A 21,710-nucleotide genomic window follows, 5' to 3' on the forward strand; every position below is an offset into this window, starting at 1 on the left:
GTGCTTAAACTCTTTTCCAAGCAGCCATGTGTTGGTGTGAAGGGATCGTATAGTGGTTAGTAGTCTGCGTTGTGGCCAGTTCAAATCCCAAACCGCCAAGGTGCCACTGAGCAAAGCACCGTCCCCCACACACTGCTCCCCGGGTGCCTTTCATGGCTGCCCACTGCTGGGTTAAAAGCAGAGGACACATATTTGCACCGTGTGCTGCGCTGTGTTTCACGGTGACAATGATTTTGCTTGTCTAACTATTAGTACAGTCATTTATGCACAGTAATGGCTACCAACTGCTACTCCTGTGTTCAACACCACCTCCCCAACCCAAAACATTCCATCCAAACCCTAGATGATGAAAACCACAACTTTCTTCTGCTACAACCATGCCACAGAAACTTCACAGCACCAGTCAGTGCCAGGGAAGGCCTTTGATCTGTGAAAGATCTAACAATAAGTGAATGCCTCCCTGCATCTCCCAATTTTAGAGATGCTTCGCATCAGCAGAACCTATTTTCTGCTCCAGCTGAAACAAATCCAGCTTTTCTTTGTAGTTTATTTTTTTTATTTACTTGGAAATTTCAGCATCAACAGAAAAGAAACTGAACATGATTTTGGATCTTTGTACTATCTGTGTTACTATCTACTGTGTTACTATTAAACAAGTACACATTTCACTGACACACACACTTCCTGCACAGATGGAGAGTGATCGTTGCATCTGCTGAGGCACTCACATGCGGATGATATTCTTGACATTGAAGTTGTCCAGTGGTGAAACATCTGGGTCTTCACCCTTCTCATCTTGCAAAATGATCTGCTGAAGGATCCGGTCCAGAAGTTGCCACTGTTGTATACTGCCACCACTACGTTTATCTGTCAGAGGCCAACATTAGAAACTAACTGATTAATGGCTGAATTAAATTTCAATACTTAAAATTATTAATAAAAATCCAAAACAAACAGAAAAATACTATTTATGTTCAATTAATGAATTAAAATGAATTCTCGTCATAACATTAATGGAACTGGACCCACAATGTAAATGTAATTATACCATATTAAATTTAAACCAATTAAATTGCTAAGTAATCTCTTCTAATAGCTATAAAGCAATATTCACGACCTTTCTGCAATTTTCCCACACTTTTGGTGATTTTCATTGCCTATACAGTTTATCTGAATATGATCCATTCATCATAGATGAATATGATCCATTCATTCATATATAGAATTAATTTAACATAAAACATTGTTCTGTTTGTTCAAATACAATGCAAAAAAATTACCCTTAACCTGCCATATGATATTTTATGGTCATTAGTAGTGTAATATGACTATATTTTATGTAAGTAGGACACTTTCACATTTTCTATTCCTTTATAAATTCACTTAAAAAATGTGTCCGTCTTGAACACAGCATTTAAGGACAAACCAAAATTGATTAAAAATAAAGCACAAATCACTTAATTCCTACTAATCCCTTTTTAAGCACCTGATAAACTGCTCAGTAGATTCTTTCCCCACAACAAATCAATTAGGAATAGCTGTCAAAAAGTGTGTAATTCACACCACACCAATACGGAATTACATTGCCTCGGGCTCATTTACAGCTCCTTATTTACTGCCGCTTACTAATTAACACAGAATACTGAGAGCCCTGGTGAAACGGTAATGTTAATCCTACCGGTCCAGCACTGTGAAGCTAAAACATCATGCAGACTCTTACAGGGCATTTGGAGACAGTGCTGGAGGATGGAGAGGAGGTGGGGGTAAGCATCCGTATGACTGAGCTTTTTCTTGATCAGCTCAAACATCTGCCCAGCACTCTTTGTGTCCACGTGTGTCTGTCAGGGAAATCAGTGTTAATTTCCACAATTAAGCGATGCTTATAGTTCTTTCTAATACACTGATGTCCATAATTAAATTTTCTTAATTTTCATAATTAAAAAAATTTGGTTTAGTTCATTTTTACATTCTTACCAGGTCAAATCGCTTGGCAAGCTCCAAGTCATCCTCGTTCCTCACCATCTCAAAGAAGTCCAAATGTCTGGAGAACATTTCATTATATTTATACAGTACAGGCCAAAGGTTTGGACACACCTTCTCATTCAATGTGTTTTCTTTATTTTCATGACCATTTGGTAGATTCTCACTGAAGGCATCAAAACTATGAATGAAGACATGAGGAGTTATATATTTAACAAAAAATGGAGACCTGGCCTCCACAGTCATCGGACCTGAACCCAATCAAGATGGTTTGGGGTGAGCTGGACCGCAGAGTGAAGGCAAAGGGGCCAACAAGTGCTAAACACCTCTGGGACTGTTGGAGAACCATTTCAGGTGACGATCTCTTGAAGCTCATCGAGAGAATGGCAAGAGTGTGCAAAGCAGTAATCAGAGCAAAGGGTGGATATTTTGAAGAAACTAGAATATAAAACATGTTTTCAGTTATTTCACCTTTTTTTGTTAAGTACATAACTCCACATGTTCATTCATAGTTTGCCTTCAGTAAAAATCTACCAATGTAAACAGTCAAGAAAATAATGAAAACACATTGAATGAGAAGATGTCTCCAAATTGTTTGGCCTGTATTGTATATTGACAACAGCAAACCTTACAGATACAAAAAAAAAAAAAAAAAAAAAATGTGTGTGATTAGCTCACCGGTCCAAAATGGCATTTTCATGTCCTCTGAGCTTATCGATAACCGGTTGGATTCCTAGCATCAGAAACTCGTACCTAAGGTGCAGTCGGAACTCCAGGTTATCCTGTGGATGGAGAACACTTATGATGCAACACCCTTAAAACCCACAATCCATAATTCACTGCCTTGATAACACACAGAAGACACAATGTCGCTACGTCAAGACAGATATTCTAGTATTTGGGTTTTAAGAAGCGTCCGACCTCTCCTGCACCGGCATTGAGAACCGCGTTGATAAAGGACATGATGGCTGTCTTCAGGTTGACCTCATCCCTGTAGCGGCCTGTGCTCCTGTCCAGTTCATTCATAAGCGTCTGTGGGAGAGAGAGAGTCTCAACTCAACTGTGTCCATTTCAATAAATTTCACATGCAGACCAAAACATCCTCTAACCAGCTAGTAACAATTCAGGGTCAGTGAATTTATTTTGAAGTCTGCAATTTCAGATTTTACAGAGCATAAAACAGCATGGATAATGCTGTTTATTTTAGGTTTTCGAGTCAGCCATTGCTTGGGAAAAATGTGTAAGTAAATATTTGTTGGACTTGAAATTCTTTTTCTTGGCATAAATCAATGGGATCACTTATTGAATTATGTCCTCGAAATACCTAGATTTTGATAAAAACCTTCACAAGTACAAATCAGGGGGATAAATCACAGACCCCAGGCTCACTTGGACATTTTTCCTCGCAGCAGGATATGCAGTTTGCATGACCACATATTCGCGGGCAAAACATTAGAAAATCAACCAGTGAACCTCTGGCATCCCAGAGCAGCTTCATGTCCTGACCTTCTCTATGTCTACATGAGAACCCCTCAGTGCTTTAAAGAAGAGCTTCAACCATATTAAGACACTGTTAACATATATTGTCATGCCGACATACAAAAACTAGCACATGGCGCATGTCCTCGGCACATTTGACTTAGTGGCCATTCCCCAGAGATGTCTACAACAGTCAACTTGGTTGTGTGTGATGTATTAACAGGAGGGAGGATTAAATTAGAAGTAGGCTATGTGAAAGATGTCCTGTCAATCTGTTCCTTCTAATTTATTTCTTTATTTTCTGTTATATATATACACATTCTGTACAATTTAGCATGAAATGTGCATTGCGAACTAGCATTTTATAAAAGGGACAATTTCACACAATATCATTTAACATTAAGTCAAATTGCTGTACTGCCCTTTGTTGTAATCTAAAATCTTGAAAATCGCTGTGCCTTACAAAAAGCACACAAGAAGCAACAAGATGTGATTCTAGGGTAGAAAGGGAAAATAACAGTAAGAAAGCATATTGGGATACACCGCTCCACTCTTCAGGCCTTCAGCCCATGAATCAGGCTTTCCTTGGCCGTCTGTTGCTTGTCCCCCCATTCATTGCCAGGCACAATGTTTTGAAACTGCAGGACTTGTATCTATGATGCATCAGCAGATCTCTCAAATTGTGTCACAGTCCACAAGCAGCAACCAAGCACAGAATCTGTCTAATGTCTAAATTGTGAGAAAATGTGAGAAATGGCCAGTTGTGAGATCAAAAGCAAGGATCTAATCAAACAAACTGATCATAGCAAACAGTTGGGATGGTCTGATAAACCCAGCACGTACCTGAAAGCGAGTCCTCTCTGCAGCGTACTTTTGGTAGTGAGCCATGGCCTGCAGCACCTTCTTATGGCCATCAGGCACCAGGCAAACCGCGCCCAGGATCTCCAGCACGGCCACCTTGGTCTTGATGTTGTCCTGCCGCAGGCTCTGGGAGATGGTGTTGATGCTCTGCGGGTGGGCGAGCACATGAGCGCGCCCCTGCGAGTTGTTCATCAGCGCCTTGATGCAGCCTATCACGGAGGTGTGGATGCGGCTCTCCGACGTGTCGTAGTCCATGCTCTTCAGAAAGTTCAGCAGGCATGTTAGGCCATCCAGTTCGATGAAGCGGGTAACAAACCTGAGGGAGGACAAGAGTCAAATTGTGAATTTAAGGTGACTACACGGTTTTGGATTTCAGGCCACTATTGGGGTCTCGCACAATCACTTACAAAAATCCCTGATTGGATGTTGAATGGTGATCACCAGTTCCTATGTGTAAATGTGGTCAAAAATGCTCAGTGACACCAGCGGCAATGGAAAAAAAAAATCAATCATGCAAAACATATGAGAAGTCACCGACAAACTACAGCAAAACACTGTACAACAAATCTTTTTATGAAAAGATTCCCTTAACAGACCAGTCGGGGAGGGGGAAAGCTATTCAAAAGGTATGGTGACCCTTTTTGTATTAGGATGAGCAGCAACAGCTGAACGGGTCTTTTTAATAGTCTTTATATCTCAATAGTTTTTTTTTCCTGCTAACAAGTCCTGTATGGCACACCCACTCCAGATGGTGTTAATACATCCTCAGCTGCTTAAAAAAAAAAAAAAAAAAAGACCGGAATCTAAACTCAACATCTCCCTTGGAAATGGTTGATATTGAAAAGGAATCATTCCACTGATTAATCATCTGCAATCTACTGACAGCCCTTATTAGCTGGACTAATTAAGGTCAATAGTACAATTGACCTACTTTTGGAATACGGCATGCCTATCAAATGACTTAGATTATACAAAAACACGAGGGGAAGCATGACATCAACCTTGGCACATCTTTGTCTTCCATTAAGGACCCCCCCCCCCCAACACCACTTTTTTTTTCCTTCTTCGGTCTTTCTCCCCTCCATCCACTCGCACAGATTGGGTTCAATACTGGCAGACTGCAGGAGCAGTAGACAGAATTTACAGTGACTTATGATCAGTAATCATAATAGATACATTGTTTTGATATAGCCGGACCAAGACGGTCCAAGTTCCATCCCCTCCCAGATCTCCCTTGGCTGAAGACGGGCCTCGGAAAAGAACACATTTCCCCCTCCAGAGTTAGTAAATCAGTGCCGTTATTAACTCGCCTATTCGTGCTCACGTTTTCTCCGACATCAAGCCCATATTTCCACAGCCTAGACACTTAAACAGGCAACACTATGATCTGCAGGAGCCAAGCGCGTCTGACATCATGGCAGGACTACCATAACTCCTGAACCGGAGCATGGTTCAGCAAGCATCTCAGTCAATGATGCACAGAGAGTTCAACTTCAAAGTAATCAGCACATTGTGACATATAGGGCACTATTTTATTTTCAAATGTTGCTACCATAGGCGTTGTTCGCTAGCGTAATGTCAAAAGCATTTACAGGACATGCAAAAACGTGTCGCAAAAACAAGAATCAAACACCAAACACTAGAAAACGTCTTGAACTCCACGCCAGTTCAAAAACGTGCTTTTAATGTGGAAGGAGTGAATTACTCCTGCAAAGTGACATCAATATGGCATGTGGTATGTAATCATTCTAGGGCTAGTTTTACTTCAGCTGGAGTGATCTACAGTAATTACTTTTCAGTGGAAAACATTGACCAAAGTCTTCATAATTAAGAAAACTCTTTACCAGAAACAATGCTGTTGTGCATTGGATACACTACTGATCTGTAGTATTACTATTGTTATGGTGACACAGAATTGTGGTTGCATATGTGATAGGGCTTATGAAGCTTTCAACCGCTATAGCAGTGCCATTAGGCACCGAGTGTTGAGGAGATTTATAGTAAATCTATAAATGATGCATTATATATAAAATTTTCATTTTTAGGCTGGCAAATCTTGATTTAAATGTCAATCTCTTGTACACACACAGACAGACATGTCACTGATGCAATGTGATGCACATTCCAAAACCTCACACTCGCACACCCATTTCTTTTATAAAAATAAGGCAATGTCAATACAAACATGTGAAAACTTTATACCACCAAGTTCCTGTGCTCACCTGAAAACAGGTTCACAATCAGGCAGGCTCCATCTAGTGGTGATATTAGTGTTCATTTAATGTTTTAGTGAAGCACTTTTTTTGGTTTTACTTTATGTAAAACAACGACCCTTATTCAAAATAAAAATGACAGTATCTCACTGCCTCTCTTGGAGTGAACATGCTTTAGTGAACATGATTTCTCCTCACTCCCCAAAACGAACAGACTTTGATCTCAAAGCCTGATTTACTGCATTGAACCACAGTTGGTTGGGGGTAAAAAGGTCAGAGTGAACTGAACCACCAAATGTCTGACTCCCAGTGGGCTTTATTAAAACTTGCCTCGCTTTTCTCACATGACCTTGTTCGCTCACATGCACCTGGGCTAAGCCACTAGTTTTTATAACCAGTGGTGAGATGGCTGACAGAGGTGTCGGCAGTGCCTGTGATATCACAATACATTTCACATAATAATAAAAAAAATTATAAATACATTCCACCTGCTCAGACGCAAACTAATACTCCTGAACCATGGGAGATGAACTGAGAGCTACAAATCTCAGTGTTGCTCCAGCATTAGCACATGTGTACGCCATCTGTTGTGAGCCCAACCACGGCTCGGCACCGCATGCTTTACTCAAGGTATAATGCAGACACTGCTGGTCAACTGACTTTTGAGATGTCACCAGATGTGCCCCAGAGATGAGCTATACTGGTAATTTAAAAAGCAAATGGCGTAATCTTTCCAGTTCGTGTCGAAGGCCTGGAGTATTTATTACATGTTGCACAACCAATGAAAAGCAAGTCGACTTTCAAGATGGCTTTCCATAGGCAAGCAATTCTTTTACTGCGCTTGCCATTTGATACAAAAGTCTAATTAACACAAAAATCAACTAAAACCCATTCATTCTGCACGAATACAAATCCCACCACACCATGAAATGAAAAGCATTATTTGGCGTTGGTGGACGAAGCGAGACATGTTGTCCCAGATGTGCTCAATTGGATTCAGGTCTGAGGAACGAGCGGACCAGTCCATATCATCAATGCCTTTATCTTGCAGGAACTGCTGCCACACTCCAGCCACATGAGGTCTAGCATTGTCTTGCATTAGGAGGAACCCTAAAGAAGACCAGCATATGGTCTCACAAAGGGTCTCTTCTCTGTGCCTAATGGCAGTCAGGCTACCTCTGGCAAGCACATGGAGGGCTCCTCCTTGCACAAAGGTGGAGGTAGTGGTCCTGCTGCTTGGTTGTTGCCCTCCTATGGCCTCCTCCACATCTCCTGATGTACTAGACTGTCTACTGGTTGCGCCTCCATGATCTGGATATGGCGCTGACAGACACAGCAAACCTTCTTGCCACAGCTTGCATTGATGTGCCAGCTGCACTACCTGAGCCACTTGTGTGGGTTGTAGACTCCGTCTCGTGCTACCACTAGAGTGAGATCACCACAATCATTCAAAATTGACCAAAACACAGGAACTGAGAAGTGGTCTGTGGTCACCACCTGCAGAACCTCGCCTTTATTGGGTATGTCTTGCTAATTGCCTATAATTTGTTGTCTCTTCCATTTGCACAACAGCATGTAAAATTGATTGTCAGTGTTGATTCCTAAGTGGACAGTTTGTAGTGTTGTTTAAAGTGTTCCCATAATTTTTGTGAGCAGTGCATATATTTCAGCGCTTCAATACTGACCTGTTAACTGTGCGCCATTGTAGTCCATAACTTTATGTCTAGTTTGTGTCAGATATTCTGGGTTTCTGTTGTGTATACTGTGTATATTGCCTGCATTACCATCTGTATCTGTCTGATTGCACTGTTAAGTAGCCCCTACAATTTCGTTGTATATGTGGCATTCTGCTTCAGTGAAGGCATAACTAATTAAAGGCATAACTCAATGTTAAAAGAAAAATTGTTATATGAACTGTCATTGATAGCCTTGTGGGAAATCTAACCACACACACACACACACACACACACACACACACACACACACACACACACACTTATGCATGTTCATGAAAAGACCCTGAACCCTGGGAGTATACCACTACCCCTCATGCAAAAGTAGCGGAAGCCAGAATTGTAATTACAGTGGAAGCTTGGTACGTGGGGGTACACAGCTGGGACAGCAAGAGTCCCTTTAAACTCGGGCCAACACTAACCCTCTCTCACAGTCTGGCTTCTGAAATCCCCACAGCTACCTCGCCTGCCCCCTCCTCTGTTTCTCTTCAAGTGCAAAGTACACACACTGAAACCTACACACTCACATACAGATCAAAACACAGACATAGAACAATTAGAACACCATTCTGGTCCTCCAAAACTATTCCGAAAGTGAAAGGTTGAGTCTCCAAGAAGGAAATGCATTTTTCAAAATACAATATCAAAATAACCCATTGGACTATACTGTGGACACATGGTAAATATTTTGAAGCGAAACTGAAAAAACTGCTTTTGGGGCAATTTCCTACTTGTGGTGTGAGGGATGGCCAATAAATAAATACATTCAGGATTTAAGCCAGCAATGTATCTTTAATTACAGTGACTAAGACTTAACTGTTGCAATTACATAAAACCAGCAAAGGTACAGTTATTAGTAATTTAAGGCCCCAGCAGTTTAGAGAACAGTAGCTGTAACTAAGTTACCAAAGCCAGTCATATGTGTTTACTAAAGACAAAAAAAGAAATAATAAAAAAAGGGACCAAGTTAGAAGAGACATCAGTTCTTATGGGATGCGGTGTGCATCTCACAGAGACTTCAAAGACTTCAGTCAGACAGCATAAATGTGGACTACAGGGAGTGGAGGGGTGCAGACAGACAGGTTGTGTTGTGGTTATACAATAGAGTTGACCCAGACCAACCAAGAAGGGATCTTGCCATTCACACAGGCTAACATCTAACGGCCAAATGGAGCAGAACATTGCAGCTGGACAACCAGGGGAGGCAAGGGTGTGGGTGGGTAGAGGGACAAAGTCTCTAGTAACAGTGTTCAGAGGTCTGCTTTAGTGATGAAGACACTTGAGATCTCACAGTACACTCCCCTGACCTTTTGCGCGCGCACACACACACACACACACACACACACACACACACACACACACACACACACACCCACACACCCACACACACACACACACACACAGCCATGCAGACAGATGCCCAGTATTGTGAAACAGTGATGAGAGGCCTGATCTCAGGAAGCAAATGATCAAAGGGAACCGAATAGTGACTCAATTAAGCCCAAGATAAAAAGATATAAACTCCTGTCCTTACTGTCCTCCTCCTAGCAGGCAACAAACCTACTGTATATCCCCACAAAATCTTCCTGAGGACATTATACCAAAAGCAGTAACCACTCATGGTATAAAGGCCAATGTAGTACCACAGGGAAATGCGGCATTCATGATATTACTGACTTGTGGTTACTTAACCTAATAACACATTTCCGTGCTCATTTGTAAAATTAAACAACCCGAATCAGCCTCGCCTCACCTCAGCTGACCAGAAGGCCTGTCCCAGCGGTGATCTAATTTCTGTACAGCCTGCTTCTTATGAGGGCTGACAGGCAGTTTTTTTTCCCATTTTCAGGGGTGGTGACCTTGATGTTTGCTCACTTAATAGGACTCTGTGGCTATTTATGTTGCATGTTGGTTACAGCAAGCATACTTTGCTATAAGATGTTCCAACTGTGAATATCACAGAGGAGGAGTCATATCCCTTACCACTACAGGAACTGGGCTTTGATCACCGCTGGAAAAACTATTTAAATAGTTACAGGGTGGTAGCAGCCTAGTGGGTAAAACGCTCAAAGCCGAAGACCTCAAAACACTTAACCCTGAGTGTCTCCAGGGGGACTGTCCCTGTAATCTGAAAAATGCTATAAATATGTTATAAACGTACGAAATATCCAAAAAGCAAGACAAAATGATTATGAGGCTAAGAATGTTAGCCTTGCATTTTTTTAAGCATGACATTTGAGGGCATTTGCTCAGGAATGACCATTTGTCCATCTCTGCATTCTGAAGGGCATTCTGTTGCTACCTTAGCTCATGCAATTTCCAATGACTCATTTTTACCCTCGGCCAGGTCATGTTTATTCCAGCGCAACTCTTACTATAAGCACAAGGATTGGCCAAATATCTTGGGGTTTAGAAGCCAGGCAAGGGTAGGGACATCCACTTACTGTAAACAGAGGACATTACGTGTCCCCAAGGGTAAAAGAATCAGCATCACCTCAGCTCTACAATGCTGCCAGCTCATTAGTGATGAGTCCTGCAGTGTTTATACACAAACATACCCGCCTCATCACTTTCAATTCACACACTTGGTTTCACAAACTTTTCTGAAAGGGGAAAAAAAAGCCCCCCAAGGCTTCCTTGGTTCGAGCCCTTTTTTTTTTTTTTTTTATAAACAGGAGATCCTGGGCTGCCTTCATTTGACCAAGGTACCGTTCCCACACGCTGTTCCCCAGGCACCGTTCATGACTGCTTACTGCTCAAGGGTGAAGGGATAAATGCAGAATCTACTTTTTCCTCCACATTTTGATTAACTTTACATTTGTATTAACTATAACAGGTCACACTTGACTTTTATGACTACTGATTTGACCAATTACAGGAGCGTGTTTCTGCTTCACGTATATATCAATGTGAATTAAAATTAAACAAGAAATAATATACATGCCGATGTTGATATTCAAAAAGTGTATCCACAAATTAATACAACCATTTGCTGAGGCAAACATTGAATTGACCCCCCCAATGATGCTTTAAGAGTAAACACGTTTCTACCACAAACAGATTAATGCTAATCTTGTGGTAATACCAAACAATGGCACTGACCTTGACATGGGCTCATAATCAGCTAAATATACTCCAAAGGACGATTCTCTATGTGATGCATGGGACATTTTGATAAACCAAGTTACTTTACCCCCATAACTAGTGGTCAGAACTATGAACAAGCGTGATATGTATGTAGTACTTGTTGTGCCTTACTACTTGGTAGTTCAATATAAAGTTATGACAAAAGCCATTCAAGCAGTTTTAAAACAGATGAATACAAGTGAAAATATTACAGAAATATTTTTAGCATTTTGTTTTCATTTTCCCTTAACTTTGTGTCCTGCGTGTCTTTTTTTTTAATGCTGAAAGTGCTATGCACAGTTTATACTCTGAAGCAGTACACTGAGATCTTGTGATATTAAGTAAGACCGCAGATATGATGAGAGTTCAGACTAAAAAGGGTTTAATTCATCAACACAGACATTTGAAAGCAATAACAGGCTGCTGAATTCAAGTCCATCACTTTTGCTTACTGACCTGCTGACAGTAAAATTTATTTTGCTCACAAAGAACCTCTGGCATTCCTACTGTACTAAAGGGTTTAGCATTGCTACTGTGCTAATAACCTGGTAGTTAGAGGGCTTTCCTTACATATACATTAGCAACTGACCCTGCACCCTCTCCTTCAAAACCAATGGATTGTGAAACCCAGACGTGACCCAGACGGTGCTGTCTACCCACACTGAAAAGCTGTTAGCCTCGACAATGAATTTAGCTCTGGGTCCTAATAATTAAATAATTAAATCCAAACTTTTATGGAATAGTTTGAATATTAGTCAATAAAAGCCTTACAGGCTTCCATAAAAAGTCAGTCTGGCAAAAAGTTTAAACCAAACATCAGTACTCAAGTTCAGATAGTAATATTTCCAGACCAAACAGGAAGTGGGGGGGATCAAGTGTGCATCTCAACAAAAGAATGGTTTACTTCCTATTTACCAATCACCCTGTATGGCCAATATGCAGAAAGTTGGTAAAGAAACTTATACTCCAGGGTCCCACTGAACCTTTGAAGACTGTTTGTGTGGAATAATGGGCTTAAACCACACCTACACATTTCTCCATACAGAAGGAGTCTTAAAGCAAGGCTTTTGTACAAAATATTAAATTAGCTCCAGTTAGTGTGCTCCATAAATTTTCCCTGCAGCATTCAATTTTATTACACATAATATATTGACATCTAAGGTTTAATTTCTTTGCATGTGTGGCTTGAATGGGTTGTTATGGAAATTTGGAAATTATGAAGATTTCCATGTCAAGATCACCTCATTGGTTGAGTCCGCAGTGCTGTTTTCAGATCTTCCACTACTTTGTTTCTCATGTCCATCTCTTCCTCATCAAAAGCAAAGAGTGTCTGCATCTAAAAAAAAAAAAAAAAAAAAAAAAAAAAAAAAAAGTAAAAAGACAAAAATTACCAAAAGTTAGGCAACAAGTAAACAAACCCCTAACAATATTTATTAATCATAAATTAACCATATTTTTTATTGTTTATATGTCTTTCAATCTCAACAGATCATATATTGTTCACCTGTCAAATGATTGTGAATGACTAATAGGCCATTACCAATCATGAAGATAATCATGTACATTAAATTGAGTGATCTTTGAGACGTTTCTGGAATTGTTAAGTCAGTGAAGAAACATGTAGACAATTAGTCACAATCAGACTGAGACTAAATGGAGCGGCTCAATAAAAGGCACCGAATCAGCAGCTGCTCCATTTCCACATATCTCGGGGAAGGACCCGTATAAGATCAAAGTGCTGCCCACAACATTAGGTTCAATGCTAGGCTTCTGTTTAGCATCGACAGCCGTTTTTAATAGCAGTTCTCATGCCAAGCATAAACTGTTCATGACTGTGTATTTTAGCGATATGGTAAAAGCTATTCATGAGAGCTGCCCATTAACTTGCCTGAAAGAAGAAAATGAATGGCTGCTAGCGTGCCCAGAGAGAAGGGGTGGAGGGGGTGGAGGGGGCATGAGCTATTTTAATGCAGGCAAGCTGTTGTGAATTGTATTAAAAGTCATGCCTGCTAGGTTGGTACTGCTTCACAGTGAAAACTAATTGTAAATGATAAGTCTCGGAGTGGTGGTTTTATGTTTTTGGAGGTCTCTCCGTTTGAGGCACTGCAGATGTTAGTCCTAACATCCAACTGAACTGGCAGCGTTTGCATTCGGATGGTTCCCAACTCTTGGCAAGGTGCTGGGCCTCTGGCTCCTGTTGGCTTAATGGATACTGTGTTTGCAGTCATAGGCAGTGGGATGAGGAATGGTGAAGGGAGGGATTATGTGCCAGGCATACTATCCCAAAATAACACTCCCATTGACAAGTACCCAGAAGTTTCTCAGTGGCAACTGCATCAAAATATGATCAATACATATGCCTGCAATTGCACTATTGTGTGGATCTATTAATACTTTCATGACCACAAAACAACCATCATGACAATCACCCAACACATACATGAAATACACTTATTTCACTATTTCATATTAGACATTACACAATAAATGTCAATGACCTTTATATAAAAAAAAAAAAAAAAAAAATCTTTCCCCAGAATGTGTTCACCAAGGAACAGTCACATATCAATAGTATTAGCTTCTTTCTGACACATATTTTTTCCCTGTTTTTCTTCAACTGGAGCAGAAATGGAATATGATGGCTATCATTTGTCGAGCCATACTTCTGAGATGCTCTTCCAACAGCCATCAAACTTTATTTAATTACACAGTCCAACACTCATAAGTTATCCCTCTGTTCTGCCATAAGTGACCATGTGTTTTCCAAAGGCTTCCTGCAGCAGTTCCTCTCACATTTTCTACATAAGATAAAACCCCACGTGTACTGAATCACTGCATAGAGTTTTTTTTAAATAAAGTAAAATTATGGGTTAATATTTTGTCGTCGAACTTATGACTAATTATCTTTTACAGTTGGAATGGTCAATTGTCATTTCCTGGTTTGGACAGGCCCTTTTCTCATCATACCACATAAATTAACAAATGCTCAGCCGCACAAATAAAACAGGAGACCACTGAAGTGAACTCCACATTCCCCCTCACAATGTGACCACATCAGTCTTAACAGTGATTTATAGATGGCTGTCAGGAGCCAGCGTAATCCCGCAGGTCAGCCCAGCAGGGCGAGCAAAAAAATTCTCTCATCTAACAATTCAGCTACTAGTGCTATCCCTAGAGCACGTTATATACGTCCAATTCAAACCCATGATGTCATGGCGCAGCGTTTAACACAGTCTGTCAAGAGGCCATGTGAGGCGTTAACAAAAAGACAGGAATTCTCATCCCGTCTGCAGCCCTCAACAATAAATCATGCAATGACGAAGGTGCTCTTTCTATCATCGATGGGAAATGGTGGGAGTGTGTTGTGCAATGTGCTGATGAGTTGGGTTAAGACAAATCTGGACACTACTCTGAGGGACTATGATAATACAGATGTGTGAACCAGACCGCTGGACTGGACGCAGATTTGTCTGCTACAGCTTGTTTGTGAATGAATTTGGGTTACTAGGCGTAAAAAAAGTGCCGCTGTAGCTGGAAGGGTTTTGTGACCCTCATTGGTTTCCTGTTTAGCTGGCTGCCACCACCCCACCCTGACAGACGTAGTCCAGCAGCCGTTCCAGTAGTGCAGCAGATGCTCGGCCTTCTCCCCGCTGGTCTTCTGGGCTCCAGCAACCTGCCTAGCCTGCAACGATCCCTGCCAAACCACTGACAGCTTCAAGGGAGACAGGGAAAAGTACAGTGTGTAGCTCCTACCCACGGACTCAGAACACCTCTGTTCAGGCCTCCAAGAGCAGTTTTTGTAAGGAAAACACTGTTTTTTAAATTCTTCTCACTTCCTTTTCTCTCATTGCTAAGAATTGGAGATGTAGGGAAAACACTATGTATGCACCTCTGGTTTGATTTCTCTTTTCCTCAAATGCTTAAAAAATGCCTTCAATTCCATTTGTCCCAGTACAGTCTACAGGGAGTGCAGAATTATTAGGCAAATGAGTATTTTGTCGACATCATCCTCTTCATGCATGTTGTCTTACTCCAAGCTGTATAGGCTCGAAAGCCTACTACCAATTAAGCATATTAGGTGATGTGCATCTCTGTAATGAGAAGGGGTGTGGTCTAATGACATCAACACCCTATATCAGGTGTGCATAATTATCAGGCAACTTCCTTTCCTTTGGCAAAATGGGTCAAAAGAAGGACATGACAGGCTCAGAAAAGTCAAAAATAGTGAGATATCTTGCAGAGGGATGCAGCACTATTAAAATTGCAAAGCTTCTGAAGCGTGATCATCGAACAATCAAGTGTTTCATTCAAAATAGTCAACAGGGTCGCAAGAAGCATGTGGAAAAACCAAGGTGCAAAATAACTGCCCATGAACTGAGAAAGGTCAAGCGTGCAGCTGCCAAGATGCCACTTGCCACCAGTTTGGCCATATTTTAGAGCTGCAATATCACTGGAGTGCCCAAAAGCACAAGGTGTGCAATACTCAGAGACCGCCACTGAACAAGACACACAAGCTGAAACATCAAGACTGGGCCAAGAAATATCTCAAGACTGATTTTTCTAAGGTTTTTGGACTGATTAAATGAGAGTGAGTCTTGATGGGGCAGATGGATGGGTCCATGGCTGGATTGGTAAAGGGCAGAGAGCTCCAGTCCGACTCAGACGCCAGCAAGGTGGAGGTGGAGTACTGGTTTGGGCTGGTATCATCAAAGAGGAGCTTGTGGGGCCTTTTCGGGTTGAGGATGGAGTCAAGCTCAACTCCCAGTCCTACTGCCCCTAGGTGGGGCAGTGTTGGCCTAGCGGTTAAGGAAGCGGCCCCGTAATCAGAAGGTTGCCGGTTCGAATCCCGAGCCGCAAAGGTGCCACTGAGGTGCCACTGAGCAAAGCACCGTCCCCACACACTGCTCCCCGGGCGCTTGTCATGGCTGCCCACTGCTCACTCAGGGTGATGGGTTAAATGCAGAGGACAAATTTCACTGTGTGCACCGTGTGCTGTGTATCACGTGTGACAATCACTTCACTTTAACTTTTTTACTGCCAGTTTCTGGAAGACACCTTCTTCAAGCAGTGGTACAGGAAGAAGTCTGCATCCTTCAAGAAAAACATGATTTTCATGCAGGACAATGCTCCATCACACGCGTCCAAGTACTCCACAGCGTGGCTGGCAAAAAGGGTATAAAAGAAGAAAAACTAATCACATGGCCTCCTTGTTCACCTGATCTGAACCCCATTGAGAACCTGTGGTCCATCATCAAATGTGAGATTTACAAGGAGGGAAAACAGTACACCTCAGTGTCTGGGAGGCTGTGGTTGCTGCTGCACACAATGTTGATGGTGAACAGATCAAAACACTGACAATCCATGGATGGCAGGCTTTTGAGTGTACTTGCAAAGAAAGGTGGCTATATTGGTCGCTGATTTGTTTTTGAATGTCAGAAATGTATATTTGTGAATGTGGAAATGTTATATTGGTTTCACTGGTAAAAATAAATAATTGAAATGGGTATATATTTGTTTTTTGTTAAGTTGCCTAATAATTATGCACAGTAATAGTCACCTGCACACACAGATATCCCCCTAAAATCCCCCTTTCTGTTTAGTGCAAAGTTCTGTGGATTACAATGAACATTGCTCTGAACAACAGCATCTGCTTAATGCCTTAAATGTAAATGTCAATGTCTGGGAAAAACAAAAGGTCACCACTGAGGGCTTGCAAACCATTCATCTACAGATGGTCAGTGATATTCCATCAGTGTGTCATTGTTAAATCGAGGCGTGAAAGAAAATCTACATGGTCAAATGTTAAAGACTCCATGAAAGACAAGGTCACAGTACACTGCCATCAATCCTTTACTACATCCGGCTTCTCAGAAGTCACAAACGAGTGGTGAAAACCGGTTTTAAGTTGAGGCTACTGGTCCAACTCAAGTGATCCTGCAGAAACAGAGATGCATTGAAGGGCCTGGTCTTGAATGTAGAGAAATCTCAGGTGACTGGATGATTCATCAATTCTCTGAATGCTCTCTTGGCTGAGCTGCATGCATTTGGTCTGGGAGTGAAGGCTGCAGTGGTGCAGACACAAACCAAGAATGTTTTGCCATCAGAGACCTCAGATTTTCATGAATGTGTATGAGACTAGTATAGTGTGGTAGTGGCCCAGTGGGCAAAAGTCTATCAATCGAAACCATACTATGATATTTTCGCCCGCAGGTCTAGTTTCCCCATTGGAAATTAGCCTGTAATGAGTGATCAAAAGCTACAAAAGCTAAAATGTGTTTCTCATATTGTTTATTTATTGCATTTTTTATTCTTAATTAATAAGTTTGTAAACAAAACACTTTCTTGGCTCTAAATCTTTTAAATTCCTGAACTTTAAGAACCTGATCGCAAGTCATCTAGACTGATCTTTGAATATGGAATTTTAAGTAAAGACTGCATTGACCCTGGCCTACACCAAGAAAACTATATGGCATCAGTCCTTTGGTTAGGCCTGTATGGCAGTGAAAATGGGAAACGAACAAAGAAATAAACGCTTTTACGCTTGATTATTGGAAAGGATACTGTGACAGGAAGATTGTCTCAGTGTTCAATAACTGAACTTGAAGTCTCAGTATCATGAAAATCATTTTGTGTGGGACTGGGTCCAAAAGGCAATAGAATAATAAAAGGGGGGTAGGGAGGAAAAAAAAAAAAAAACTCACAGCAGCCATTGAGTTGATGCGGTCAATGTAGTAGTCCGGCCAGCTAGTGGCTAACTTGTTTGGGTCTTCCTGCTCCTGAAAACACAAAGACAGACGACAAAAATACTCAATAAAAAGAAAAAAAGAAAAAAACATGCAAACTGCACAACACAACAGCCATTATTCTTAAATAGCCTTGTCATTTAAACCTTATCATTACTCCTTTTTCAATTTTGGAGTCAACGTGGTTGTTATTAACATGTAAGCAACCAGGCCAAGTTCTGTCTGTCCCTAAGAGGGACAGTAAAAATCACACAAGACTTTAATTTTTTTTAAATCAGGTGTTTGGTATTCTGATTTAGGTGGACATTAGGTGGCAAGGCGGGAAGAAAATCAACAAATGGAGCAGATCCACACTGGTGCCCAGTGGTAAAGGTCAGCAAACAGGAAATGCAGGAGGTCAGCTGCCTGAGGCAGAATCCTCCAAAATCAATTAATTAGGACTCTATAAACCAGTCCGAATAGCGCAAGCATCACAATCTAAAACTGACTGTGCCTGCTGCTATGAATTTGTGGTTGTTTCCTTAAAATTCTAGCCAATAGATTCTTAGATTTTGTTTTAGCTTTGGAATGTTTAGTTAACACCTGATCATGGCAAATGAACAGACCACTAAAATCCTGTGTGTTTTGTTTTTCACATCCATAAATATATCCATATTTGTACACAGATGCTGTCTGAGCATTTTTTATGACTAAATTAACCAAGAACCAATAGCTCAACCAAGGCAAAGTGAAATGGAATTTAATGCAGTCAATGCAATCAGCTGTGTGCTTAACAGACAGAGTAGTGATTATTCTCAATGTCCTCAAAGCCAAAGCCAAATGAATATCCTTATTTGCCAGGCATTTACAGTATTAACAGTAGGTGACCGTAAGTAACATGCAGATTGTGTACCATATTTAACAAAAGTGGATGGACTGTTGTGGACTCCAGAGCCTAAACTTCTGGTAGTGTATACTGCCAGAGTGTCAATTTTAGTGAGGCAATAAGTGAGCAGATGCTCTAAAACCTAAAATGACTTACAGTATATGGATTCGTTAATAACGTTATTATTTAGTTTATGCCAAATACACACACATTTCTTGGTCAGCATGAAGTCCAGGGAGTATGTTTCTCTTTCTTTCATATGTCCTGACATCCAGGGCTGGATTTGACCAGGTCTCCCTTGCTGCCATCTATGAGGTTTTTATCTCTGGCTCAGTCCCGGCGACCCCTGGATCCCTGCATCTCGCTAAAGCGTTTCTCTGACTCTGGTTTCTGTGGTTTTTATTTGAAACTGCTCTCATGCCTTCAAAATGTGTTTCTGAGTGTTTGTGTAGATTTGGAAGTTTGCTGGCTGAACTCTCGAGACTCTGGAGGAACCAGCTGTCCAAATGCCTTGAATTCAGCCACCAGTACAGAAAACACATTATCCGCGAAAGGCAGCCGGCAAGTGGCTGAAACTCCTGCTCAGGCGCTCAGCTCAATCAGCCTGATCGGTAAAATACACCCCCTGTGCTTATGAAACCAATAGTCACCAAATCTTTCCTTAATATGCTCCACATACCAGCTAATATGAAAATTCAACAATCGACAACCACATTGACTAATCAAGTCGCTCCAGAGACCAGCAGCAAGAAGAAAAAAAAAACACACACACACACCACACATTAAAGTAATTCTTCACCGCTAGCAGACCTCTCAACATTTAACCTGTCTGCCACTGGCACAGAAAATATTAAAAGCTTTTATTTCCCCTCCCCACTCTCTCATCAAATGAAATAATGAGGCCATTTTCTGAGATGAATGTCAGTTAATGACCAAGCACTTGTCTTCCAATCTGTGACAGATGAACACAGCATAGGGCCACTGACTACTTGTTTGTGAGACGAAATCCCTGCCACAGGGCCAAATACGCAGGATATTGCGTTTTTTTTTTTTTTCCTCTTTCTGGTAGCAAAAGATTCAACTGCATGAGCTCTTTAACCTTTTTTTTGTTACACCCCCAATAAAGAATGCAGAAGTGTATGAGCAAGACTATTTTTTAAATCTGTTCTTCATTATTCAGGGAGAAGGACTGGGCAGTGCAAGCTCTGGGAGAACCTGCAAAAAATGCATGCATTTTCTTTGGCTCATTTTGTTAGAGGTATTTCCTTTTCTCATATCTATAACTGAGAGTAATATGGAGTGCAGCTATGAGAGGAAGGGGGAATCATTCGTCAATGAAAACTATATCTAAGTTCCTGGAGTTAAACAATGATTGGGCGAATCTTTCTACTGCTTTTTTTTGGGACATTTGCACAAACTGAAAGGTTTTCTTTCAGAAACACACTGCTTACAAACAGCCACATTCATTTTATGCCATTAAAAAAAACACCTCATCAATGTTGATGCTCTGGTCACAAAACATATGTATATGGTCATCCATGAAAGTAGTCTGTTTCTGATTTCGCTCATAGTCATATGGTTCTCACCCCTTGATATCAATATAAACAGTGTCGGTAAATCAAATATCTTGACCATGTTTAGTTTTTGTGGTTCACTCTGCTGTCTGTTGGCAACATAATGTGGCCTTCATTTGAAATGTGGTGCAACTTACTCCGATACCAAAAACTTCACTTAGTTTCACAACTTCCCACAATAAAACAATACAAGCTGACAAAGAAACAACTGTTTTTGTGGAAGATATTTGATGTAATTTTAGAAGGTAAACAGTATCCAATTATGGTAGACCTATTGAAATAGTGAACCCAGCACAGTGCAGAGTCAGATGAAGCGCCGCCCGGGAAGAGATTGATGAAGCTGAGTGGACACCGAAAGGCCAGAAACACATTTCACTGCTTAAAGCCTGCCAGGTTGTGACTGTTAATGTCCATCAGCGAACCCTATCTGACTAAGACAAGCCACACAAGTCACTCCAAAACCATTAATGACTTTATTAAGGCAGGAACCCCTCTGAGTTAAAAGTGGTAAAACTGCATTTCTCTGTTATTTGTGCAATTTAAACATAGAAGATATAAGATTTAAGAATCATAGACTAAAGACCTATCATTACATATCTTTACATTTACATTTGAGGCATTTATCAGACACCCTTACCCAGAGCGACTTCCAGTCAGTAGATAAAGGGACAGTCCCCCTGGAGACACTCAGGATTAAATGTCTTGCTCAAGGACACATTGTAGTAAGTAGAGTTTGAACCTGTGACTTTGTGGTACCCACTAGACTACCATTAGGAATCAAACAATGAGGCACTGAAGTTTAAATTTTCACAGACAGAACCTATGTTAGGATTACATAGAAAACGGATGTACATGTTAGAGAAGTCGTCTCCACAGTCTACTTTTCACGGTCTAGCAGAAAACACATCGGTTTTATTTATCTACACCCAACCATCGTCAGGCAGGAACAAGACCTGCACAGGGTGCACATTCACATATATCTGCCAATCTGCTAAATTGGGCTTATCAGATCAGCATAGAATCTCCTTGTTTAGGTAGAAATGGCTTGTGCAGACATCTTACCATGTCATCTAAAAATAAGCTTTGATGACCCTCACAGGTACATAAACAGTGTACAGTTCCTGAAGTGACTGATT

General features: G+C 41.0%; 1 protein-coding gene across 2 annotated transcripts in view; it reads right to left on the minus strand.

The window, feature by feature from the left end:
- daam2 (dishevelled associated activator of morphogenesis 2) overlaps positions 1 to 21,710 on the minus strand; it is an 85,314-nt gene that overhangs the window by 19,856 nt on the left and 43,748 nt on the right. For both annotated transcript variants that reach the window (XM_028984550.1, XM_028984473.1), the window contains exons 4-11: positions 18,094 to 18,168; positions 12,634 to 12,728; positions 4,303 to 4,636; positions 2,902 to 3,012; positions 2,659 to 2,762; positions 1,975 to 2,041; positions 1,721 to 1,838; positions 729 to 867 (exon numbers count right to left, since the gene is read on the minus strand). In XM_028984550.1, coding sequence (XP_028840383.1) covers positions 729 to 867; positions 1,721 to 1,838; positions 1,975 to 2,041; positions 2,659 to 2,762; positions 2,902 to 3,012; positions 4,303 to 4,636; positions 12,634 to 12,728; positions 18,094 to 18,168 — 1,043 coding nt within the window. The remainder of the gene's footprint in view (positions 1 to 728; positions 868 to 1,720; positions 1,839 to 1,974; positions 2,042 to 2,658; positions 2,763 to 2,901; positions 3,013 to 4,302; positions 4,637 to 12,633; positions 12,729 to 18,093; positions 18,169 to 21,710) is intronic.

Source organism: Denticeps clupeoides, chromosome 1 (genome assembly GCF_900700375.1).
Source record: "Denticeps clupeoides chromosome 1, fDenClu1.1, whole genome shotgun sequence".
Taxonomy (NCBI): Eukaryota; Metazoa; Chordata; class Actinopteri; order Clupeiformes; family Denticipitidae; genus Denticeps; species Denticeps clupeoides.